This window comes from Podarcis erhardii (genome assembly GCF_964252035.2).
Source record: "Podarcis erhardii genome assembly, chromosome: 2".
NCBI classification, from domain to species: domain Eukaryota; kingdom Metazoa; phylum Chordata; class Lepidosauria; order Squamata; family Lacertidae; genus Podarcis; species Podarcis erhardii.
The window spans coordinates 35,000,379-35,026,242 of NC_138498.1; the positions used below are offsets into that span (position 1 = coordinate 35,000,379).

The 25,864-nt window shown below is 42.9% G+C and overlaps 2 protein-coding genes across 2 annotated transcripts in view; both read left to right on the plus strand.

Moving 5' to 3' along the window:
• The first annotated feature begins 3,564 nt into the window (after positions 1–3,564).
• On the plus strand, positions 3,565–14,509 carry LOC309335641 (5-hydroxytryptamine receptor 3A-like). The gene is made up of 9 exons (XM_081850851.1): positions 3,565–4,172; positions 4,393–4,550; positions 4,867–4,911; positions 5,022–5,131; positions 6,571–6,737; positions 8,142–8,302; positions 9,754–9,964; positions 12,115–12,288; positions 12,867–14,509. Exons 1-9 carry the CDS (start codon positions 4,127–4,129, stop codon positions 13,133–13,135), a joined length of 1,341 nt encoding a protein of 446 aa, XP_081706977.1. The 5' UTR covers positions 3,565–4,126; the 3' UTR covers positions 13,136–14,509.
• The window catches only part of LOC309336379 (uncharacterized protein), a 30,953-nt gene continuing 19,598 nt past the window's right edge, over positions 14,510–25,864 (plus strand). The window contains exons 1-9 of the mRNA XM_081851996.1: positions 14,510–15,410; positions 16,354–16,511; positions 16,865–16,909; positions 17,008–17,117; positions 18,164–18,333; positions 19,770–19,930; positions 20,952–21,162; positions 22,631–22,804; positions 24,007–24,262. Of these exons, the coding sequence (XP_081708122.1) occupies positions 15,365–15,410; positions 16,354–16,511; positions 16,865–16,909; positions 17,008–17,117; positions 18,164–18,333; positions 19,770–19,930; positions 20,952–21,162; positions 22,631–22,804; positions 24,007–24,262 (1,331 nt within the window). The 5' untranslated portion in view covers positions 14,510–15,364. The remainder of the gene's footprint in view (positions 15,411–16,353; positions 16,512–16,864; positions 16,910–17,007; positions 17,118–18,163; positions 18,334–19,769; positions 19,931–20,951; positions 21,163–22,630; positions 22,805–24,006; positions 24,263–25,864) is intronic.

Consider the following 25,864-nt stretch of genomic DNA (forward strand, 5'->3'; position numbering starts at 1 on the left):
TGAGACACAGCATTCCACCAGGCTGGAGCCAGGTAATGATGAAAACAATTAATAATTTTAAAATGAGATGAATTAAATGTAAGAGAGGAACAAGATAGTTTAATTAGAACCACCAAAGTGAATTGGGGGGAAAGGAGAGGAAAAAAGATATTCACCCCAGATGGGACTCGAACCCACAATCCCTGGCTTAGGAGGCCAGTGCCTTATCCATTAGGCCACTGGGGCTCGCTGGAAAAAAAGCGTCTACGTTCTTACTTAACTCTGTAATAGCCGAATTAATTTCACAGTGCCTGTGTACCCCTGCCTAGAGCCCGGGCGCTGGTTTCTCCCACCCGCCCGCACGGCTTGGGACAACGCGCTTATAAACGAGCGAAGGAACCACAAATGCTGTCCGATAATCGATCGCCTCGCCCTTTAAAAATTTAGTGAACACCGCGGCTTTTCAGAATCCTAAACTTCTGACAATGATAAAAGAAGTTAGTAGCAGCAGGGCTGAAATCTATAGATCCAATGCTCAAGGCCACGTGGGGCGAAATGTGCATTCTGCACATGCTCAGAGGCACTGCGCTTTAAAGAGTGGGGGGAGAATCAACGCCGCAGCATTCCGCTTGGGGACCCTACGCATAATCACAGACTGAAAATTCCTATAAATTGATAATTTCATTAACGGGGCGGTCGATTTCTAATGAGAAACTTTTCAGATCTTCCTTTGCTTCTCTTCTCCCGGGGTTCTTTTTTTTTTGCCTAAACGTGATGGGGGCAACTTTCCATTGGTGTGCACAAGAAGTACTCTCTTTTTTCACGTTTTTACACCCTGGCTCAGATGTTAAGCAGCTAACTGCCTGCAGAAGGAGGAGAAGAAAGAGATGACCTAAAAAAATTAAGGGTTTCCTGGTTGAACCATTAAAAGCTGCAGCAAGAAACTCTCGCTAGCTAGGAGAGTTTCACCACCAAGCAATGCGGAAGGGAAAATGGAGGGCAGCAATAAACAGCGGGAGATGGCACGGAAATTGAAAGCAACCCGCCGTCGTCTCAGAAACATGTGAAATTTAACTTCTTTTAAAAAGCCATCGTCTGCTACCTCCTGCTTTATACCTTCTGTTTACCAATACTGCTCTGTGTCTGCAAGTGACCGCGTGGCCTAATGGATAAGGCGTCTGACTTCGGATCAGAAGATTGAGGGTTCGAGTCCCTTCGTGGTCGATACGTTTTAGCGGTTCAATAACAATCCCGAGATACAGGACCAATCAATATCAGACGAAACATCTAACTGGAATTTAATTAATTCGATGTACGAAAGGTGCTGCCCAATTCCACCCCGAAAGCGAGCTGCCCTTCACGCGTGTTCTTAATCCTATCGTCTAATCAGTTTTATGGAGAAAAAACAGAAAATGATGCACAGTCGCGGAGGGGGCGGGGCGAGTTTTATATTTACAGAGCACTAAACTAAAACGACTTTCAGGTACAGTGACTGCCAGCATGCCATATTTTTACAGCTGCTTTTCCCGCAGGTCTGTTTGCGCAAATAGCCTTCCTCACTCGTAGGTTGAAATGAATGCAGAGCGCCTGCGAAGGACTACAACTCTGAAAACTAATTCTGCTCATCACATAAGCAAACAAAGGTAGAATTTATTAGACAGTTGCTCTGCGAGATGAAGGAAATAATGAAGCACCTCGTAGCATATAGCCCCAGTGGCCTAATGGATAAGGCACTGGCCTCCTAAGCCAGGGATTGTGGGTTCGAGTCCCATCTGGGGTGGGGAAGAATTAGAAATTTTGTTTTTTAGGGCAGCAGAGATCTTGACATCGTTCAGGACTCATCTCCCCTTTCTAAAGAGGTGGGGCAAGCTCGCACTTCACTTTACCTGAAAGTCTCAGCTTCATATAAAAGCTTTCACATTAAATCATATTATGTCACAGTATACAAAAGGAGCAACACCACGTGTTTGCAAATGTTTTATTTTTCAACCAATAAATAAGTTCCATTCTTTTATATTATAATATCTATATTTATTATATCTATACCAAGAGAATTATTTTCAAAGCAACCATGCTGAGCTCCTCCTCAGGGCCAGTAACCACCCCTCGCTTTTCGTTTACCTTCCATAGAATGGCAGCAACTGCTTTCCTTTCCTTTTTAAAGATGTACTTTATATTACATGCCAGTGTCTTGCAGTTGACTAGACTGGAATATACAATTGTACACAAGTCAATGTATTGCCATCCACCAGCAGTGGAAGAAACCAAGGAAGAATATGGTTAAATATCGCATTGCAATTCAGAAAAAGATCTGTACCAGGAAACAGTAGTAGGGGGAAAGTCTTGACAGACATTTGGCAGAATGAAACATTGCAGTGACAGTGGAGTGGCACTTTAAACCAAAAGTCCTCCCCCGCCAAAAACCCTCTTTTTTTTCTTCCTTATACTCACCAGCTAAAATCATTTGTCTTCTTCACCACAGTTCTGCTGAAGCATCTCTCAGCTGCTGATATCCACTATCGCAACCCCTCAAGAAACCGCTTCAGGGTCCATGTGTGACTTAGCATGCTTGGGCCTTAATTCCGGCTTGTTCAGGTAGTATAAGAAATTTGACTCATCACCAATATGGCAGGCAAGGTCTTCACCAGTCACCTGACACAAGAAATGATGAGGTCATATAAATCCAAGGAAGTGTCAAAAAGGAGGCTAACCTCAGGTCTTGGACTCTGATCATCTTCCAAGGTTGGAGTGTAGTACTGTGTCAGGAAAGCCACATAACAACAATATACCTAATACTACAAGAGACCATATAACACCGATCCTGAAAAGCCTGCATTGGCTTCCACTATATTTCCGAGCACAATTCAAAGTTTTGGTGCTGACTCTTAAAGCCCTAAACAGCCTCGGCCCAGTATACCTGAAGGAGCCTCTCCACCCCCCATCATTCAGCCCAGACACTGAAGTCCTCCTCTGAGGGTCTTCTGCTGGTTCCCTCACTGCAAGAAGTAAAGTTACAAGGAACCAGGCAGAGGGCCTCCCTGGTAGTGGCGCCCTCCCTGTGGAACACCCTCCCACCAGATGTCAAGGAATAAACAACTATCTGACTTCTAGAAGACATCTGAAGGCAATCCTGTATTGGGAAATTTTTAATGTCTAATGTTTTACAATTTTGTATGTGTTGTAAGCCGCCCAGAGTGGCTGGGGAAACCCAGCCAGACAGGTGTGGTATAAATAATAAAATTAGTAGTAGTAGTAGTAGTAATAGTACAGACTTATAATAAAAAGTAATGATATTTCAAAACTCTTGAAAATTCAAATAAAGTAATGAGGGGAGTTGGATGGAAGGGCTGTGTGGGATTTTTATGTACAGTAATCTAGAAGGGGGCATGTGTTTAAAAAGGATGAGACGCATGACCTTAAACCAAGAGTGGTGTGAGTACCAGTAGCTCTGCAGATATTGTTGGACTTCAATTCCCATTAGCCCCCAGCAGCATGGCCAGTGCTTAGGGATAATGGGAGTTGCAGTCCAGCAACATTTGGAGGGTCACAGGCTCCCCATTTGCACTATAAACTGTAGTTTTATGAAGTACGCAATGGATCTGTCATAGAGTTTTGGCCATGCTGAGATGAAATGGATATATGTGGCCAGGATGGACATACCCACAGGTTCTATTCTGCATTTTATCAAGACAAGTGCTTTGCATTTTCAAAGAGGCAGGTGCATGGTGCCTGATGTCTAATTACAATATTTGTCATCATAACAGTGTTTGCAAAGAGTGCATCAAAGTAACATAATTATCTGGAAAGCAACATCCGGACCACAAAGGGGAAGAAGTAATGGACACTAATGGGTTACCAGATCTTTAATTAAGCACAAAGATCAAGATGAAGAGAAAGAAAATGTTTTAGGGAATTTGTGTCTACTTCAGGCCAACAGGGAGGCATGGGCAGATGTGCAGAGCTGATAAAGTAAGGAGCAAATGCATGGAAATGACATTCAAAACCAGAGATGTGAAATACATTACCACACAGCCATGGGAGGTTTCCATTTCATACAAGAAATGCTGCTGCTCTTCATTTCGGTAAACCTAGCAGCCTAGAACATTTTTGATTCTACTATTAAAAAGAATTTGGACCTACTCAGAGAATGTGGAAAGCAGTTGTGATGAGTTTTCTTCTCTCCTGGGTGCCAGGTAAGAGCATTTCTTCTCTTCCCTCCAGCTCTACTAGTTGACAAATCAACTAAAAGACATGGTGGAAGGTAGGATGGATGTTGGAATGAAGGGCATTCGAAATAATGGTAGACAGCAAAGCAAGAGGCAAGGAAGGATACTGTGGGACTCTGCCTAGAACACGGACTTTTGAATCTTACCATACTGAGAAATTCATCTTCTCATTTTGTTCCTATTCCAGAAGCCACCCAGAAACAGATTTGTGGTTACTATGATGTGGCCAAGTACCTGAACATCTCTTCTAAGAAGGAACTCTTCTCATACACCATACCCAAGAGAAATTGGGAAGAAGCTTTGGAAGTTGATCTAGACTTCACCCTGGTGTCCATCCTTTCAGTGGTAAGAGAGAATAATCATTACATGTCTGGTCTCCAGTGATAAGACTAAGCAAAAATACTGAGGAGGGGGAAAAGAAAGGGAAGGAAAGTTGGAGCAGGGGAATAATTGTTGGGATAGAATTACAAAACACTCATGTGCTAGTTTAGTAGCTGCAATTCCAGCAGGGCCACCAGCAGATCAGCCAGCAGGGGAGCAGGAATTTTAAAAGAGGGTCATCCATCTCCCTCCCACCCTCAGGTAGTCTTACTATCTGTCTTAATTTTCTAGGGCGGGAAGAAGAGAATACATTAATCTTTACCCTTTTGCTTCTTTGCAGCAAGAAAAAATGCAGGTGGTCACTTTCTATTTCTGGCTACTTGTGGTAAGGTCCTCTTTCTTCTCTGCAAGTAACAAACAGATTCATCCTCCCATGAGAACCCAGAGGAGATTTTAAAAACAACAACAAACTAATATAATTTTTCCTTCCACTAGAGCTGGAAAAATGATTTCATTTCATGGGATCCCTTGGATTTCTGTAACATTACAAGGATCACTCTTCCTGTGAAACTATTTTGGACCCCAGACATTTACATAGATGAACGGTAATGCTGCTTTTATTCAATGTTGAATGTGTTTTCAAACTGCATTTTGAGGGCAAATTTGCAGGGTTGCCCTGAAACCACATTACAATTTCCATGCCCAGGCATCGAGAAGGCTGCCTGCCATGATAGCTAGTTGTTTACAGCACTGGGATAGAGGATGAGCACAAATGCGGGCAGCATTGCCAGGACTAAGCCAAGAGTTTTGAATTTTGCATTGTGTGGCTGAGTTTAGGTTACCTTGGGTTTCCCTGGCACAGAGCTGAATGAAATATAATCTTCCCCAACCACCCATCTATCATGCAAAATAGCCACTATCCTACAAATGCTGTGGTAGATTGCTTGAAATACTTGGTTTTACTGGCTTAAATTCTTAAATGGTTTAGGTTAGATATTATTATTAATAATAATAAAATAAACTTGGATTATTAAATAACATACCGCAAGTTCATTTTTCTCAATTGTTTGAAACTGAATCCAAGCATTTAAAGTTTTTATTTTTGTTCTACCTTTCTTCCCCCACCTCTAGCTAAGGATGATATAATTTAGGTGTCTGTGAAAAGGACCATAGATGGTTTCTGAGTGAGGGGGGTGCTAAGGGGGACACAGTGAGTGGTGCTTGGGTTCTGCAAGCCAACAGCATTTTGGAAGTGCTGGCCACCTCTCTCTCGAGACCTGGTGTGGGAGCAGTGGACTTTGGAAGATTTCAACCATGCTATTTGTAAATAAACAGGTATTACAAAATGCCACAAGCCTCCTTCTGGGGGAAAATAAAACAGGTAGGGGCCACACACTTGGAACATCTCACCACTGAGAGAAGTGATGTGATCTAACATTATCATTACTATTCCGATCCCCAGACATTTTTGTGACAGCTGCTGAATATTGCAAAATATTGGAAATATTTTGGTTGGAAAATTAAAAAATTACAGAATCCACCTGGGCTTTCCTATAAGGTGACATTGTTTATATGTGAACGTATTAATGTCTTATTTGTATATTATAAATGTTCTCATAACCCCCTTTGGTTATATTTTATACTCTATTATTATATAATATATGCAGTCAATCTCTGTATGTTTGTTTGGTTGTTGTATTGACAAAGAGGGTTTCAGTGTAGGAGCCAAACCTATAAATTGTCTCCTTCTCCTCCTTCTTCATCTCACATCCATCCTTTGAAGTACACCTCTTCAAGTTGTCCCCAGCATTCTCATTTGTTTGCTTGCTGCATCCATACAAACCCTGGTGTTAGTTTCAGATCATCCACCCATTGAATAGGTGGCTTTCCCTCTGGTCTTTTAAAATGGTAGAGTCTCCACACTACTACCCCATTGACCTAGATCATCTCTTGCCACATGCCCTGCTTAAGTCCATTTTTATTAATGCAGGTTGTCTAATCTGTACAAAATGCTAAGCTTTCCTTACGATAACCGTATCTTTAGGGCCGATGAAGACAAGTTCACACTCAGCCCTATGGCATTTGTAACATCCGATGGCTACATTCATATGCTTCAAACCTACCGACTCACTTCATCCTGCGGTCTGGATGTCCATGCATTTCCTTTCGATAAACAAAAATGCAACTTAACCATGACCACAATATGTTCAGGTAACATAGCCAAGCACAGCTGTATTTCTTTGAACTGTCATGATCGTTTGATTCTATCTCTCCATCCATGTACTTTTGAATGCACACTCCCAATTGGTACCCCATATGCTCACTCTTCAACCTTCACAATTCACCCCTTTCCCACCTAGGTCTTGCTTGCCAAGCCTGCCAGACCTACCATCCCTTGTTAAACCTTTACACCACTCCCGAATCAGCTTCCCAACACCCAACTCCTCTTAACTCCCCAACCCCCACATCTCTTACAGCTTCCTAAATCTCCCAATTCTCCCACAGCTCACCCTACCCTTCCCTTTATACTTTTACAAATCTCTCCCTTTGCAACTCATCAACTTCACAAAGGGCAAAAAGACTTTCCTCTTCACCCCAACAGCAGTGGTGACAACAACAGGGTTAGCATAGCTGTCGTTGTGTGAAGGAGAAACCCCTGCATTTCAAAATGCAGGCATTTTTCTCTCCTTCTCTGAGAAGCAATCATAGCAGAAACTTTGGGGTGGGTTAGATGTTGGAGAGACCTTTGCCCCTTTGTCCTCCCCGCCATCAATGGCAGTGGAATCAGAGGTGGAATGTGGGGTAGAACTGTCCTTCCTGCTCCTTTGTGGCCTGATCACTCTACCCATGTCTTTGCACGGCTCTCTCACTCTGCCTACCTGGTATATCCAATCTGCAGTTTGCATGGCTGCCTATTGGTGGCCATGAAAACTGCTGCATGATGACAGCCTTACAATTTTGTTATATAGAAAGATAAGATTAGGTTGCATCCAACTAAGACCTACTCAGAGTAGACCCATTGAAATAATGGACCTGAGTTAGCCATGCCCATTAATTTCAATGGGTCTTTACGGAGTAGGACTAGCACTGGGCACAAGGCATTATTATTTACTTACTATATTTCTTATCTCCCCTTCACCAGGAGGTTAACACTGTACACTCAGCTTGTGCTTTTCCAAATGTGCCTTACATTCCCTGTTTTCCACATCTTTCTTGACTGTCTCCCTATTATCACTCCTTATCGTATGCTTGCTCCCCCTGCCAATGTCCCCAGGTCAAAGTCTTCTCTCAGTTTTGAGAGTTGCTCCCATGGGAGGGTGACCACATGTTTGCTATTGGTATATCACTACCAGTTTGGGTGTGATGCCACATTGGGGCTTAATTCACACACTGAGCAGGCTGTGGGACAAGATGGAACAGTTATGGCACAACCTCAAAAGGAAGACCTAAGAGGGCTGACAGACATCACTACTGAAGTATATACACAGTCTGTGCTCCTAACGGGTTCATCAGCTTTATGTTTCATATATATATATATACTTTACTGAGGATGTGATTGTGATTTTCTATACTGCCCTAAACTAACAACCTTCATTTGTCTTCTGCTGAATCTAGATAAGGAAATACTATTGAAGAGCTCTAAATCTTCCATGAAAGCAAACCAAGATAGTCACAAAAGTTTCTTGAGCAGTGGAGAATGGAAGTTTGAAGAACTGAGGATCATAGAGCACACCTGGGGATATGATATAAGCAACTTTAGTATTGTCACTTATGAGGTATTTGGTTTCTAATACATTTAGAAAACATGGGAACACTGAAAGATATCCCTATATATCTAGTGTTCGGTTTTATGCTTAAGACAGAGTTTGTGTTCGTTTTTATGCTTAAGCAAAATTTCGGGAATTCTGCTTAAATTTTTAGGGTAGTGAATTTACCTAGATGAAGGTCTACCAGGCTTGTATGTTGAGCACACTGCTTTATGGGCAGCTTACAGGCATCAGGCGTGTTGCCTCAATGTCTTCCACATGCACTGCGCCAGGCAGATTTTGAGCCACACATGGCAGGACAGAGTCTCAAGCAAAGATGTGCTTTTGCAAGCCCACATTCCTAGCATGTCTACACTCCTGTCTCAGTCACATCTATGTGGGCAGCTTGGTCATGTCCACAGAATGGAATATGGCAGGACCCCCCAAGGATGTGCTTTATGGGGAGCTGGCTTCAGGCACAAAGCCCATTGGCCAACCAACTCTGTGTTACACAGAAGAAGGCTGGCAACATCAACCCCACCGTGTGGGAATCCCATGCAGATAACTGCAGAGCTTGGAGACAAGCAGTCAGGTCATGCATCCACAGCAGTGACCAGAGAAGGAATGACTGCTGGGAGGAGAGCAGAGAGAGGAAACGCCATGGTGCATCTGCTGGAGCACAGCTGGATGCCTTCATCTGCCCCAGCTGCAAGCAAACATGTCTCTCCCATATTGATCTCTACAGCCTCGATAGCAGGCAATGTGCCTCTCCAAAGGTTTAACTTCACTCCCCAAAGGCACATCCTTTACCAACCAACCATTATTAGCTCATTTTCAAAAAAATAAATCAATTGTCCTTTGCAATATGTTGATGATGGACACTTTGATTTTAAGTAATCGTTCAAGCTGCAGCAATACAAACAGAATAGCATCCTGAGGTTGCAATCCTATGCACACTTATCTAGTAAGATCATTGAAGAAGTAAGCATGCATTGGGTTAGTGGATGTGTTGCGGAAGCAAGCACAACCTGGGTTCTTCCAGATGACCTGTTTATTTAGTTTGTTTGTGGGCAGGTTAGATGTTGTCGTGTCAAATACAGTGTTATCCCACACTTTCCATGAAACATTTTAGGAAGAGAGAAAATAATGGTCTCACCCACTCCCCCCCTTTTTTTATTGATTTTCACATTTATCACAAAGAAAAAGAAAAACATTACAAAACACAAAACAAAGAAAAAAGACACAAAAAAGAATTATCACTTCATATCCCTAATTTCATTACATTGATAACTGACTTCCTCAAATCTCCTCTAACTGAATTTCATTATATCACCTGTTTAACAGTTCTCCAAATGGTCTCACCCACTCTTAGGCTGCTAAGAATAAGGACCATGGGCAAATTGATGCTACTAGCGAGACTGAAAGGATAGTACCATTCTTTGCTGTAATCTTCATTCTTGTTTTGTCCTTTTTTGGGACAGGTTTCTATGAAGAGGCAATCCATTTTGTATGTGTTGGTTCTGATCCTGCCAACTTTTACTCTGTTCTTGCTGGATATGGCTATTTCTTATGCGTTTGCTTGCCCTGGAGAAAAGATTGCTTTCAAATTGACACTGATCCTGCAAGTCTCACTCTTGTCATTGATTCTGAATGATATGCTACCGTCAGCATCCGATGATCCACCAGTCATAGGTAACCACCTTTTACTGCACAGATTATTCAGCCCTGGCAGCCTTTGAACAGTTTTGGGGGGGCTGTTAAATAGTTTTGGTTGCTTTCATTGGACCTACTCACATTGTGGTCCAGCAAGCAGGTCCCTGAGTCAGTAACTGATTTTTTGCTGGAGATATTATTTTGTAAATCGTCATTACCTGGCATTGTACAGAACTAGATACTCCTTATCATTTGTTTAGTACATATTAAAGCACTTCAATGACATGAACTTGCGGATCTTACAACAGCTCTGCAAGGTATCTTGGTGTTATTATCCATATATCTCAGATGTGGGGAAAGAATGAGAGAGTTTAGCGGGCCACCCTGAGAGATTTGTCCTAGGGAAGATATCCTGTTTTGCAGCTGCTATGCTACAGTAGCTTTTAGTTCAACACAGGCAGTACCCATTGACCCCCGCATGAGATAGGGAAAGAAGGGTCTCTTTAATGCCTTTCTGGTGGCGCTGTGGGTAAAAGCCTCAGCACCTAGGGCTTGCCGATCGAAAGGTTGGTGGTTCGAATCCCCGCGGCGGGGTGCGCTCCCGTTGCTCGGTCCCAGCGCCTGCCAACCTAGCAGTTCGAAAGCACCCCCGGGTGCAAGTAGATAAATAGGGACCGCTTACTGGCGGGAAGGTAAACAGCGTTTCCGTGTGCTGCGCTGGCTCGCCAGATGCAGCTTTGTCACGCTGGCCACGTGACCCGGAAGTGTCTGCGGACAGCGCTGGCCCCCGGCCTCTTGAGTGAGATGGGCGCACCAACCCCAGAGTCTGTCAAGACTGGCCCGTACGGGTAGGGGTACCTTTACCTTTACCTTTACCATTTGAGAACAGCAGCAAAGGCCTGCAGTGTGTTATGCATCTCTGACAAAGGTTTGCACAGCACAATCTTCTAGTGAACAACAGCATGAGTCTAACCATGCCCATCCATGAGTAAGTCCTGTTGAAATCAATGTGACTTACTCCAAGGAGTTAGGAGTGCACCCCAGTTGAGTTAAATCCTCAATGTTCTATGGATTGGAAGTTGGCACTCTTTCAAGGAAAAGGTGAGACAAAGGAACAGATGGTCAAAACCACTTTAATAGCTGCCACAGCACCAGGATTTATAGAACCCAGGGTCCACAGAACCAGAGATGGGACAGGTGTCTCCACTTAGGCCTGAGGAACCCCAGTACATGGCCAGTCCAACAGCATAGGAATCACACCAAGTGGGAGGCCATGGGACCCAAGAGCAATGTCCATTTTCGGGCCAGAAGGTGGCCCTTTAAGGGAGTCTGGATTTCCAAAAGGCAGTTGTTCATATAAGAGTTGTGGACTGATGGTAGAGGCCTCAGTCCAGTTCCAACTCCAGTTTGAGCAACTTGTCCCCTAGGAACTCTCCGTGGTGCTTCAACAACTAACCAGTCTTGTCCTATGGGTTCCTCTGGAGGAGAAGGACAGGAAGACAAAAGTAGTCTTTTTAATGATGAATCTATTTGACTGGCCATGAAATCCCTATTTCTCTCTATTTCACTATTATGAATTTCAGAGAGAAGGATTCCATGCTAGCCAAAGAGGGCAAGATGACTCGGTTTTGTGTTTCAATGCTTTGGTGTATTTTTGGATTTATCCTTATTTTATACCTTCTATAATCTACAAAGTGTGTGAGTTTTGGGGCATTTAATTCTCATAAAGGAGAACTAGAGCCTCTACAAGTTTCTGCAAGCAATCTGGCCCATTTGCCACTGTAGTTACACTACAGTGATCAGATGCCCACAAAATCTGGTGGGGAGAAGAACCATCACCCATTGTCACTATCCCAGGCTCCATCTACAAACGCCGACACCACCATCACTACACTTTCCCCACATTCCTTTGGAGTTAGACCTAATTCCCACTCAACTTATCTCAAGCTCCCCCAAAATGACCATCATCTTTACCATACATACATCCCTCACAGACAAAACATCTACAGATATAGGAGCACCAAACCAGCAACCCACATGTTACTTGTGTGGTCCCTACAGCATAGCTTCTCAGTGCCACAACACTCCCCATTTCTTTTCTGCCTCCTGCCAGGCCCCTCCCACTCTAGCGTAAAAGAACAGTCGCCTGAAGGGCTGAATGTTTACCACCCATTTCTTCTCCAACACAGCCATGTTTTTCACCGGGATGTTTTTATTTATGGTCTTTGGTATCCTGGAGAATGCTTTCATACTCTATCTTAAAAAGAAGAAACCAGAGTCCCCACCCTCCATGAGGAATAAATTTATGAATATAATTCTGAGAAAGAAGAAAAAGCAATCCGAGAAGCCTTTGGCTGATTTAGGTAAGCGCTTTCCAAAATGTTCCCCCCCCCCTCTTTTTCTTACATAATGGAGAAAAGGATCATTAAAGAGGGAGAAGGGGGCAAATGTCAAGCACCATAATCCAGTGCTTTAAAAAAACCCAACCCAAAACCTTTTCACAGTACATTTTAGGAGTACGTGAAGGATTGGCTATTTATTTAGTTTTTTATTTAGCTAATTTATGGGTCACTTCATGGCATAAATTCATGGAGACAATGTCCAGTCCCTCCTGAATGTACAGCTGGAACAAGGCTGAGTTTGTTTCTGTGTAATGTAAGAAATGGACTTGAGGCATCAGGCTGTCCCCATTACTCCTCTGATGAAAGAGGTAAGAACATGGGGTTGGATCCATTGTCCAAGAATCGAGATAGTAGAAACCCACTGGACGACCTTCAGGATTTCTTAGGTTGCTTCAACAGGTGAACCAAATGCCAGAATTTGGAATCAAAACAGCCAGTAGTTTTTTAACTCTCCATTTTTAATTCTCAAACAATGTCTGTTCCTACATAGGATTTTCTTAACATGTTAACATATACAGTCTTCATTTTCTTCCATGCAGGAGACAGGCTGCCCAAAGGGAGCCAGCAGGCAGGCAGATCATCCTTGTCAGAAAAGTGCCGTGAAGAAGAGAGTTTGGTGTTTCTGAAACATATTAATGCAGAATTGCAACAGATCAGGAAACATCTCTGCCTACAAGAATGCCAGGATGACTCTGAATCAGTCCTGTGGGATAATATGATCCTCCTTGTGGAGAAAGGGCTTTATTTTACCCGCCTGATTTTCTCACTCATCTTTTTAACTTTTGTTGCCATACAGTGGACATACTAAATTATATATTATTGGTATTTGTGGTAGACCAAGGGGTGCATAACCAATGCCCATTGTACAAGTATGCTAATTTACCAATCTGTTATTTGTATAAAGTCAGTAAATGCCACCTGATGAAATGCCTCAGCCAAGTGGTGTTTGCTGCTGGAAGTTTGCTTACTAAAGTCAAAGCCTTTCATGCTTTGAAATATGTAAAACACTGCAAAACTCAATCAAGCCTTGCAAAACCAATTATTCAGAAGTGCTGGTTTTTTCAAGGCTTCATTGAGTGGCAGGTTTTCTGGCCTGGCGTCAGTATGTGGCATCCTCAAACTTTTGCCTGGGCCCCAGCGGGGTTCTCTGCTGATACAACATTCATGCACTCCTTTGAAAAACGTGTCTGGGTCCAGGAGTTGCCATTTAAATTTCCCACAATTCCCCAGAGCAATGCCTCATTGGAGGCATTGTGGGAATTTTACACGGTAACTTCTGGAGACTGCTATCCAGGTACATCAGAGAAAAGCCATTGGCGTAAGATGGGGGCCCATGAGTAGACATTTTGCCAAGAGCTCCTTCAAAGCTGGAGCCACCTCTGCACATTTTGTCTTGTTTCAACGTACTTCCCAGAATAATCAGTACCTAAGGTGCAAAAACAGGAGTGCTTTGATGAAGAGTTACCTAGCCGAAGATGAAGATGAAGTAGAGGTGGTTCTGGCAAAAAAAAAGGTGGTCGTTTTAATATGATGTGGGTGGTGTAAGTAGGGAAACTGAGTTCATCTAAGTTGTGTATCTACCATCCCTGACATTGCTTGTCTTTTAAATGCTTAATAAACACATACACTTAGCATATCTAGTTCCCCACCCCAGTTTTTCCAACTGCACAATCTTTTCCACATCTTATGTCCAGCTGCACATACAAAAAAGAATTCCTGCCTTAAATTGAGGATGATTTGATATGTAATAGTGATAGCTTGTGGTAAGTTGAAAGTTCTCAAAGTTCATGAAAATGAACAGCACAAATAAACATGCAACCGATTAACTCCACCATGCATGACAAGCTGCTGTGCTTCGTATATCATATGCCACACTGCTTGTGAGATAATTCTGAGCTACCTGTGCACTAGTGATGACTTGCTGGTCATGTAATAAGCTGCATATAATCTCGCCTTCCCAAATAACACATTTCATACTTTTATATTTCAGTATTGTAGTTTCCCCTGCTAACTGTAGTTTCTTGAGGGTGTCGGAAATTGTAGGTCTGTGAGTTCAAGATTCTTTGGGACGAAGCCAAAGATAGTATTTATAAATAAGAGGTGCAATTTTTCAACACTTTTGAAAGTTCAAATAAAATAACTAGGGGAGCTAAGTTTGAAGAAGAGGTGGGGAATTTTTATGCTATCACAAAGAGAAGATGGGGTTGTTTGTTTTTTTTTTTTAAAAAAAAAAAGGATGAGAAGCATGGCCTTAAGTCAAGGATGGAGAACTTGTGGTCCTACAGATGCTGCAGGACTTCAATTCCCATGAGCCCCAGCCAGCATGGCCAAAGCTTAGGGACAATGGGAGTTGCAGTTTGGCAACATCTGGAGGTCACAGGATTCCCTCTGTGCTATGAACTGTAGTTATGTCCAAGAACCATGGCTCTGTCACAGGAATTTTGGTAGCATCTATACCAAACCACAATTCCCAGGATTCTTTGAAGACACCAATGATAATTAAACTGGGTTTAAACACCGTAGATATATGTGAGTAAGGTTGATATGCCTTCAGGCCCTACTGTGTATTTTACTAAGTGAAGTGTGTTGCATTTTCAAAGAGGCAGGAGTGTAGTGCCTGATATCTAATTACAATATTTGTCTTAACAACATTTGCAAAGAGTGCATTAAAAGAACAACTCATAATTGTCTGGAAAGAAACATCCGGACCTCAACGAGGAGTAAGTAATGCACACTAATGGGAAGCCAGATCCTTAATTAAACACAAATCTAGAGGAAGCGAAAGCAAATGTTTTAGTTGGGTGATCCCAACAGGGAGAAATATACAGATGCTAATGCAGAGCCAATAAAGTTACGAGAAAATATCATTACGAGCAAATGCATGGAAATGAGATTCAAAACCAGAGATGTGAAATGCATTACCCCACAGCCAGGAGAGATCTCAATTTCACACAGAAATGTGGCTCTTCCTCACCGCTGCAAATTTAGCAGCCTAGCAGATTATTGCTTCTTCTCTTAAAGACACTCTCAGAGAAGAATGTGGAGAGCTGTTATGATTAGTTTTCTACTCTCCTGGGTGCCAGGTAAAACCATTTCTTCTCCTCTCTCTAGCTTTAATAGCTGGCAAATCAACTAAGAGACTTTATAGAAGGTAGGATAGATGCTAGAATGAAAAGCAGCAGTTTCTCGGGTTCACGGGCTTTCAAAATAATGGGATACAGCAAAGGAAGAGGAGAGAAAGGCTACTGTCTGACTCTGCCTAGATGCACCTCTTTGCTGGGGCTTTTGACACTTGAGATGTCTCTTTTTAGCATCCGCCTTATTTTCGTATTCTTAAGTTTATTTAAACTGCTTTTAATGTTGTGTTTTCATATAATGTTGTGTTTTAATTGTAACTGGAAGGGAGAATAACATTATAAAAGAATAAAGGGGAATTGAAATGTGTGAGGAAAAGGCTGAGCCAGTGGAGGCTGGAATGTGAAGGTTGTGTTTGCAGGAGAACCATGCGAGAAGGATGGATCAACAAATGTGCAGGAGCTATTGCTGTAACTGTTGAGGAAAAAGGAAGGAGGGTTAAACCAGTATAAGCTAGTAGAAAGACGTATTGGCATATAGGGACATAACAGCCCCCTTGCTTCCCTGTGCTTGTAATTGTATAAATGTGTATACTTCTTTCATATTTAGTGTGCCATCCATAACTACTTGCTGGTTGAGGCTGTGTGAAACCAGACTTGCAATATCTAAATAAATGTCCTATTTAACTAACAACTGGTGTCCAGATTCTGTTGGCCTTCCAGGCTGAACCTACAGGATATTGGGTACTGAACGCCAATATTTCCCCAGCATAACCAAACCTGGAACATTAGGTTGAAGAGCAGGTAATAAATTGTAAAGAAGAACAAGAACAAGAACAAGAACAAGAACAAGAACAAGAACAAGAACAAGAACAAGAACAAGAACAAGAACAAGGACTTTTGAATCTTAGCTTACTGACACATTCATCTTCTCATTTTGTCCCTACTCCAGAAGCCACCCAGAAACAGAATTGTAGGTACCATGATGTGGCTGAGTACCTGAACATCTCTTCTAATAAGGATCTCTTCTTATACACCATACCTCTGAATGATTGGGAAAAGCCTATAGAAGTTCAACTAGACTTCACCCTGGTGTCCATCCTTTCAGTGGTAAGAGAGAATAATCATTGCATGGTTGGTCTCCAGGGACGGGGCTAAGCACGAATACTGGGGAGGGGGCAAAGAAAGGGAAGGGATGTTGGATGTGGGGTGCTGCCTTACAATTGCAAACTGTTGGGGAGAAATTGCAGAACACTCACTTACTGGATTCATAGCTTCAATTCTAGCTGTGTGTGACAGGCAGGGCCACCAGCCAGTGTGGGACGGGTGGATTTTTAAAGAGGGACAGCCACCTCCCACCCACCCACCTTCCAGTTGTACCACCAATATATCTGTCTCTGTGTTAATTCTCTAGGACAGGAGGAAAATAATGTGTTAATCTTTTCCCTTTTTGTTCCTTGCAGCAAGAAAAATTGCAGGTGGTCACATTCTATTTCTGGATGTATGTGGTGAGTCCCTTTTTCTTCTCTGTAAATAGCAAACAGATCTATCCTCCCATGATTTTATTTTATTTTATTGTAAGTAATATATTTTTTCTTTCCTCTAGTTCTGGGACAATGAATTTGTCTCATGGAATCCCTTGGATTTCTGTAACATTACAAATATCACTTTGCCTGTGAACCTTTTTTGGACCCCAGACCTCTACATAGATGAACGGTAATGCTGCTTTTATCCCATGGTGAATGTGTTTCCAAACTGCATTTTGAGGGCAAATTCACAGGGTTGCTTTTGGTGCAGCCATGTATTGAAACCACTTTACCATATCCATTCCCAGGCATTGAGAAGGCCACCTGCCATGATAGCCAGAGGTTTAACAGCACTGGGCTGGGGGCTGAGCACAAATGCAGACACCATTGCCAGGGCTAAGGCAAGAACCTGTGAATTTTGCGTTGTTTGACTGAGTTCAGGTTGCCTCACGTATTCTTGGCACAGAGTTTGCTCTAAGGGCTCGTCCACATTCTGCTTGTTCTTCACCCCCAGTTTCCCGCTGATGTCATGGGAATAAATTAGAAAATTGTGCAAGTTTTGATTCATTATTTGTTTGTTATAAGTATTTTATATCATCAGTTATATTTTATGTTTTATCATTGTCATGAAGTCACTGTCTACATGTTGACCCTTTAGATCAGGGGTAGTCAACCTTTTTGTACCTACTGCCCACTAATGCATCTTTCTTGATGGTAAAATTTCCTTACTGCCCACCAGTGCTCGATGGAAGGAGGATTCAACTTTTGCCGTAGAACCCCCGACCGCCCATCTAGAATCCTGAAACTAGTGGGCGGTAGGGACTAGGCTGACAATCCCTGCTTTAGCTGGTTGTTCCAACAAATAGTTGGTAGACCATGAGACTCTTAATCTCAGGGTTGTGGGTTTGAGCCCCACATTGAGCAAACAGATTCCTGCATTGCAGGGGGTTGGACTAGATCAGCCTTTCTCAGCTGTGGGTCCCCAGATGTTGTTGAACTACAACTCCCATCACCCCTAGCTAGCAAGGCCAGAGCTTAGGGATGATGAGAGTTGTAGTCCAACAACATCTGGGGACCCACAGGTTGAAAACCGCTGGACTAGATGATCCTTGGGGTCTCTTCCAACTTTACAGTTCTATAAATAACAATGAGGCTTCCCATGTAGGGGCCAGACTTACAGGTTATCTAATCTGTGCAAAATGCAAAGCTTTCCTAATTACAATACGCTGTCTTTAGGGCAGATGAAGACAAGTTCACACAGAGCCCTTTTGCTTATGTATCGGCCGACGGTTCCATTCAAATGTTTCAAGCCTACCGACTGACTTCATCTTGCAGTCTGGATGTCCATGCGTTTCCTTTCGATCAGCAAAAATGCAACATAAGCATAATGTCATCGATACATTCAGGTAAAACCATGTATTTTGTTGAACTGGCATGATAGTTGGCTTCTCTTTCTTCATTTGTACCCTCTTGGAATGCACACCCCCAATTTGCACCCCATGAACTCACTCTTATGTTGAACTCCAAACCACCACACTTCACCCCCTTTTCCACCTATCTTGGCAATTATTGTAACCAGGGGCTGCAGCCCAGCTTGTGTGGCTCACCAACCCCACTAAATCCTACGCAGCTTGCCAACTCCCCTCCATTTACACCTCATCCAACCCCCAATCCCACCACAGCTCTCCCAATGGCCCCAAAGCCCTAACAGCTTGCCCAACCCCCATCCCTTGCACATCACCAACCCCTACCTCCAATGGGGTTGCCAAAAAAGGGAGCATGGTTTCTGCTGTGGAAAGAAACAAGAATGGCTGCATTTTTAAATGCAGGTGTTTTTTGCACCTCAGAGCAGCAGCATGGGGGTGGGGGTGGCAGGAATGGATGAAGAGGAGATTTTCTCCTGTTTGTTCCACCCCTCCCCAACATTTATGGCAAGGCTGCAGATGTGGTAAGAAGCAAAAAATGCCTACATTTCCAATTGCAGCATGATGACAGCCTTACAACTTTATTATATTGTAAGATAAGATAAGATTGGGTTAAAGGTAAAGGTAAAGGTACCCCTGCCCGTACGGGCCAGTCTTGTCAGACTCTAGGGTTGTGCGCTCATCTCACTCTAGAGGCCGGGAGCCGGCGCCGTCCGCAGATGCAGTCAAGTCCATTACAGTGGTACCTCAGGTTAAGAACCTAATTCATTCCGGAGGTCCGTTCTTAACCTGAAACTGTTCTTAACCTGAGGTACCACTTTAGCTAATGGGGCCTCTCGCTGCTTCCGCCGCGCTGCCACACTGCACAATTTCTGTTCTCATCCTGAACCAAAGTTCTTAACCTGAGGTACTATTTCTGGGTTAGCGGAGTCTGTAACCTGAAGCGTCTGTAACCCGAGGTACCACTGTACTTTCAATGGGTCAATGTAAAGTAGGACTAGCACTGGGAACAAGCCATTATTATTTGTTCGCTGTATTTCTTATCCACCCTTCATCAGGAGGTCCCCACTATACACTCCGCTTGTGTTTTTCTGAATGTGCCCTACGTCCCCTGTTTTCTGCATCTTTCTTCACTCTCTCCCCATAATCACTCTTCCCTGCATGTTTGCTCCCCTTGCCAATGGTCAAACTCGCCTCTCAAAATTAATTCAGAGTTGCTCCCATTGGAGGCTGACCATGTGTGTGCTACTGATACATCACTACCTTTTTTTTTTTTTTTTTTTTGAGCAAACTGTGGGACAAGATGGAACAGTTATGGCACAACCTCAAAACGAAGACCTAATATGGATGTGACTGTGATTTTCTATACTGCCCTGAAGTAACAACCTTCCGTATCATTTCTCTTCTACTGCCTCTAGATAAGGAAATGATAATCATGAGCAACAAATCTTCCAAGAAGGCGAACCAAGATAGTCGCAAAAATTACTTGACCAGTGGGGAATGGAAGTTTGAGGAGCTGAGGATCATTGAGCACATCATGGAATATGATTTAATTAACTTCAGTGCTGTCACTTATGAGGTATTTGGCTTCTAATACATTAAAAAAAACATGGAAACAGAAAAAGATCTCCCCCTATGTAGCTAGTGTTTGTTTTTCATGCTTACGAGTTTTAATCCACACTTATTTTCAGAACTGCTGCTTAGATTTTAGGTAAATTTTAAAAGGGTAGTATGTTATTGGCTCATTTTCATTTCTTAAAAAAGAATGCAAGTGTTCTTTGAAATATGTTGATGATGGACACTTTGATTAAAAACAAAACACGGCTAAACCAACAGGGAAAACAATAAATCAGAAGTTCATTTGGGAGGAATGCTTGCCTAAATAGGTATGTCTACAGGAGCCAGTGGAATGCCAACTGTGATGGAGGCCTTTTGTATTTCAGCAAGGAGGGAGGCATTCCACAGCCCTGGTGCCATCAAGTTGTGATTACAGTCATACCTTGGGTTGAATATGCTTCATGTTGAGCGTGTTCGAGTTGTGCTCCGCGGCAACCCGGAAGTAATGGAGCACATTGCTTCCGGGTTTCGCTGCTCGCGCATGCGCGCACACTCAAAATGACATCACACGCATGCGCAGAAGCAGCGAAAAGCATGCCGTTGCTAGTTACGTTTGCTTCTGGATGCGTACGGGGCTCCGGAACGGATCCTGTTCACATCCCGAGGTACCACTGTATTGAAATTTTGCCTGCCAGGCCATTACAGACAGAGAAACCTTTGTTTTCCTTCAATGGTAAATCCTTCAGTGGTACGGGGACCCATTTCAGGGTTTCTGCAGGAGCTCTTTTGATCCCACTCCAGGTCCTCCCAGGGGCTCCATTCTTTCCTACAATTGTTATTGTTATTAATATTACATTTATATCCCACTTTTCCTTCTGAAACATTTTTGGAAGAGGGAAGATGGTGGTCCTAACCACCAATGGGTTGCTAAGAATAAGGACTATGAATGAATGTATGCTACTCATGAGACTGAAAACAGAGTTCCATTCTTTGCTGTAATCTTCATTTTTATTTATTCATTTCCCCCCCCCCTTTTTGGACAGATTTCTATGAAGAGGCGCTCCATTTTGTATGTGTTAGTTCTGATCCTTCCAACTTTAACTCTTTTCTTGCTGGATATGGCTATTTCTTTTGCATCTGCCTCTCCTGGAGAAAAGATTGCCTTCAAAATGACACTGATCCTTCAAATCTCATTTTTGTCAATGATTCTTAATGATATGCTACCCGCAACATCGGATAATCCACCAGTCATAGGTAAACCACCTTTTATGCATGTCTTATTTCAGCGCCGGCAGCCTTTGAACACTTAGGGTCTGTCAAATAGTTTTGATTGCTTTCATTGGACTAATTCACATTGTGGTTTAGTTAGTGAGCAGGTCCCTGGGTCAGTAACTAACTTTTAGTTGGAGGTACATTTTGTGAATCATCATTATCTTGCACGGTACAAAAATAGAATAACAATACCACCTTAGCAATTTGTTTAGCACTTTAATATAGTCAAAGCACTTCAAATATATTATCTTTCAAATCGTATAGCAACCCTGTAAGGTCGGTCAGTATTATTATCCCTATCTTCCAGCTTGAAGGTGAATTATTATTATTATTTTATTATGTATTACATTTGTATGCCTCCCTTTACCTGTAGATCCCAAGGCAGTTCACAAAATAAATCACAATATACGGTATATATTTTTTTAAACAAGAAAATACATAATAAAAACAAAAACAACCCAATAGTATCCCATCCCACAACACATTTTAAAAGGGCGGAAGAAATAAAAATATTGTCCAGTAGCACCTTAGAGACCAACTAAGTTTGTTCCGGGTATAAGCTTTTGTGTGCATGCACACTTCTTCAGATACACGGAAACAGAAGTCACCAGACCTTTATATATAGTGGGAGGGTGGGGTGTGATTCCTCTCAGAAGGGTAGTAGGAGATGGGTGATTGACTCAATGGGTATGGTAAAACTGTTGATGACTTTTAATGACTGCAATTAGTCCTACAAGAAAAAGCAAGGGATAGTATACAGATGACCCAAAATAGCTATAGCATATGTAATGAGACAAGAATCCACTATCTCTATTCAGACTAGTTCTCTCCATAGTTTTCACTTTAGACCAACATGGCTACCTACCTGAATTTTAAAAGGGCATTAGACATCAATCAGCCAAAGGCCTGGTTGAAGAGGAATGGTCTACCTGGTGCTTAAAGGTGTATAATGAAGGTGCGAGGTGAACCTCCCTGGGGAGAGCATTCCACAAACAGGGAGCGACTGCAGGAAAGGCCTGTTTTCTCATGTTGCTGCCCTCCAGACCTTCCTCTTACTAGGAGAGAGAGAAGGGGTTGGGAAGGGAAGGAGCTTGACGCAGTGCAAGTACACTAGCAGGAGTGCCAGACAGGCTCCGCTGATGCACTCACCCCAGACTGCCCCTCTCAGTTGCCTCCTCTCTCTCCCTGACAGTAAGTGGTAAGTGATGTCACTGTTGGAACACGAAAGAGGCAGCTCCACCACACTAGGCCACTTCTGAATTCAAGGACACATTCTAGCCAAGCAGACACTCAAGGAGAGCAAAGGGCAAGCCTATTGATAAGGACTTGGCCCACTGAGAGTTTCAAGCACTGGAAGAGTCCTTGGGTTCCCCATTCCCACATTAAAGAAAAGACCTCTGAGGGATGCTAGCTTTTCACCACCCCTGTATCTTCTTCTTCTTCAATGCAGCCGCGTTTTTCACTGGGATGTTTGTATTTCTGGTCCTTGGTATCTTGGAGAACGCTTTCGTACTCTATCTCAGAGAGAAGAGACCAAAGTTGCCATCCTTCAAGGGGAATAAACTCATGAATAGAATCCTGAGCAAGAAGAAAGAGGAATGCGAGAGCCCAGCGACCCATTTAGGTAAGCGTTTTCCAAATTGTCAACAATTTACCGTAAGGAGGTGGGGCACCTATAAAGCAGAAGAAGGGGGCAGATATCAAGCACCATCATCCATTACTATAAGAAATCTTTTCGCACAAGGGTATGTGCAGGATTTGAGTACAGTGGTACCTCGGGTTACAGATGCTTCAGGTTACAGACGCTTCAGGTTACAGACTTCGTTAACCCAGAAATAGTACCTTGGGTTAAGAACTTTGCTTCAGGATGAGAACAGAAATTGTGCGGTGGCAGCAGGAGGCCCCATTAGCTAAAGTGGTACCTCAGGTTAAGAACAGTTTCAGGTTAAGGACGGACCTCCAGAACGAATTAAGTTCTTAACCAGGGGTACCACTGTATAAACTCTTTAAAAGAAAAACAAATAATTGAGATGCACCCACTGGAGAGCTGGAATTTGTTTACTGATTGATTTATTAAACAGATTTAGAATAAACAGATTTAGAATAAATTCATCAAGTAGTGTACATCTCCCACCAGAATGTGCAGTTGGAACAAGCTTGTATTCTTTTCTGAGTAATGTGTGAAATGGACCTGAGGCGTCAGGCTGTCAGCATAGCTCAAATAAGTAAGTGTGGAAGGAAGCAATCCATATTAATCTAAGGTGTGGGCAATTTCACATGTTTCATTCATTCTGTTAAGCCTCAGATGTGTCACATCTGATCCCTTTCATGCAATATAGAAAGTGGAAATAAGCTTAAATCAGATGCAAGCTCTTCTTCATTCATTACGTACTAGAAAATATTAATATTGCTCTTAGAGCCATTTAACTTGCATATCTTAAGGCTGAAACACTTTTCTGGGAGTACATTCAACTAAACTTGATGGTGGAACTTAGCTCTCAGTAGGCATGCATAGAATTGCACTGCAAGAGCCTTCTTGATTTGCATGGTCTTCTCCAGCACTTTGAGTCTTGCAAGGAAAACCCAGGCTCTGTCTGGAATCAAATAACTGGCATTTGTTTTAATGAAGGTGGAGTTATGTTGCTTCACATTGCATTATAACAGATGCAAAATGTCCAACACGGCTTCCAGTCAACCATACGCCAGAATTTGGAATCAAAGAAGCAGTTCTTTAACTCTCCATTCCTTTATTCTTAAACAATGTCTGTTCCCAAACATAACAGATTAACAGATTAACATATATCCTCCTCATTTTCATCTGTACAGGAGACAGGTGCCCCAAAGAGAACCAGCCGGCAGATGGATTTCCCTTGCCAGCAAAAGACAGTGAAGATGACAGCTTGGTGTTTCTGAAACATCTGAATATGGAACTGCAACAGATCAAGAAACATCTCTCTCTAGAAGAACGCAAGGATGACCCTGAATCAGTCGTGTGGGATAAAACAATGGCCCTTGTGGAGAGAGGGCTTTATTACACCCGCCTGATTTTATCTGTCATCTTTTTAGCTGTTATTATCATACAGTGGACACGCTGAATTATAGATTATTGGCGTTTGTGGTGGAACAAGGAGCATGGCATTTTTGTAGACTAGATCACATAATCGATGCATGTGATACAATTGCACTACATTACCACTAGTTAAGTTGTATAAGGTCAGGAAATGCCATGGGACTAAATGTCTAATGCTGTGGGAGATTAAATTACTAATTTCAAAGCAAATTATTCTTGAAAGTATGTGAAAACAGGACAAAATTTGCCACTTAACTGAGCCTTGCAAAACCAATTATTCTGAAGTACTGGTTTGCCAAGTCTTCACTGGGTGGCATGTTTTCTGACCTGGCATCAATGCATGCCATCCTTGGGCAGTTGCCAGGGTTTCAAGGGGGTTCATCAACTTGAAAAGGGTGCCTTTGTCCAGGAATAAATTACCTACAATGCTCCAGAGCAACAGAGGCATTGTGGGAACTTGAAATGGCAACAGCTGGAGCCAGTTGCCTAGTGCTGCCATCAGGTACTCCAGGAAAAGAACGAGAAGGGCTAAATTTTGGCAGGGATATCATCTCCAGGCCTATGTTGGGAGAAGCAGCAACAGGCAAAATCCTTCCTTCTGTGCAACCAGTAAAGGCTCAGAAGCTCCCTGAGCTCTATTGTATTTGACAACTCCAGGAAAACAAAGTAAGCATGTGTGAAAATAGTCTAATTTATACATCTAGTTATGATCAGCAATATGAGTTTAAAGAGCAATATCAGTTTGGGCATGAGCAATTTAACTTGGCCAAAAAGGAAACCGGGAGCGTTGTTCGCTTCACTTTCTGTGCACTGCTGCCAAAAATCTTATAACTGCATGAAATGAGTGATGCATAATAAAGAAGTGAATTGACAATATTGTTGCTTCATCTTGCCAGTAAGAAGATCCCTGGTGAATCAGGCCAAAGGCCCATCTAGTCCAGCATCCTGTTCTCGCAGTGAGATGCAGCATGCCTTGTGTTTATGGTTGTCCCTGAGGAGGACATTTTTGTTGATATGTAGCTGGGAGGTGCATATAGCAGCCTGAAGTCTCAGGAGCATCATCTTGTTGCTGTTGGTATTCATCTCTCTCTCAAGAGAGAGAGAGAGACAATGGAGTTTCCCTCGGGGGTGGTCAAATCGCTGTGTTAGGAGCACCAAAGCGACCTCCCTGGTGCACAAGCCTGCGCAGTATGTATGGGGGTACTGGGCTGCCCAGTCTTGCTGATGTGGTCCAAAGGAAAGCAGAGCAGTACCTACCTGCCCGCAAAATGTCTTGCCAGAGTGGTGCATGTTCTAGTTATCTCCCACTTAGACTACTGCAATGCGCTCTACGTGGGACTACCTTTGAAGGTGACCCGGAAACTACAACTAATCCAGAATGTGGCAGCTAGACTGGTGACTGGGGGCAGCCGCCAAGACCACATAACATCGGTCTTGAAAGACCTACATTGGCTCCCAGTATATTTCCGAGCACAATTCAAAGTGTTGGTGTTGACCTTTAAAGCCTTAAATGGCCTTGGCCCAGTATACCTGAAGGAGCATCTCCACCCCCATTGTTCTGCCTGGATGCTGAGGTCCAACGTCAAGGGTCTTCTGGTGGTTCCCTCACTGCAA

Excerpts from the sequence above, each read along its gene's own strand:
- LOC309335641 (XM_081850851.1), top strand. The coding sequence starts at position 4,127 with ATGTGGAAAGCAGTTGTGATGAGTTTTCTTCTCTCCTGGGTGCCAG. Across the intron at positions 4,551-4,866 it reads TGGTGTCCATCCTTTCAGTG|CAAGAAAAAATGCAGGTGGT; the intron begins GTAAGAGAGAAT and ends GCTTCTTTGCAG. Across the intron at positions 8,303-9,753 it reads TTAGTATTGTCACTTATGAG|GTTTCTATGAAGAGGCAATC; the intron begins GTATTTGGTTTC and ends TTTTTGGGACAG.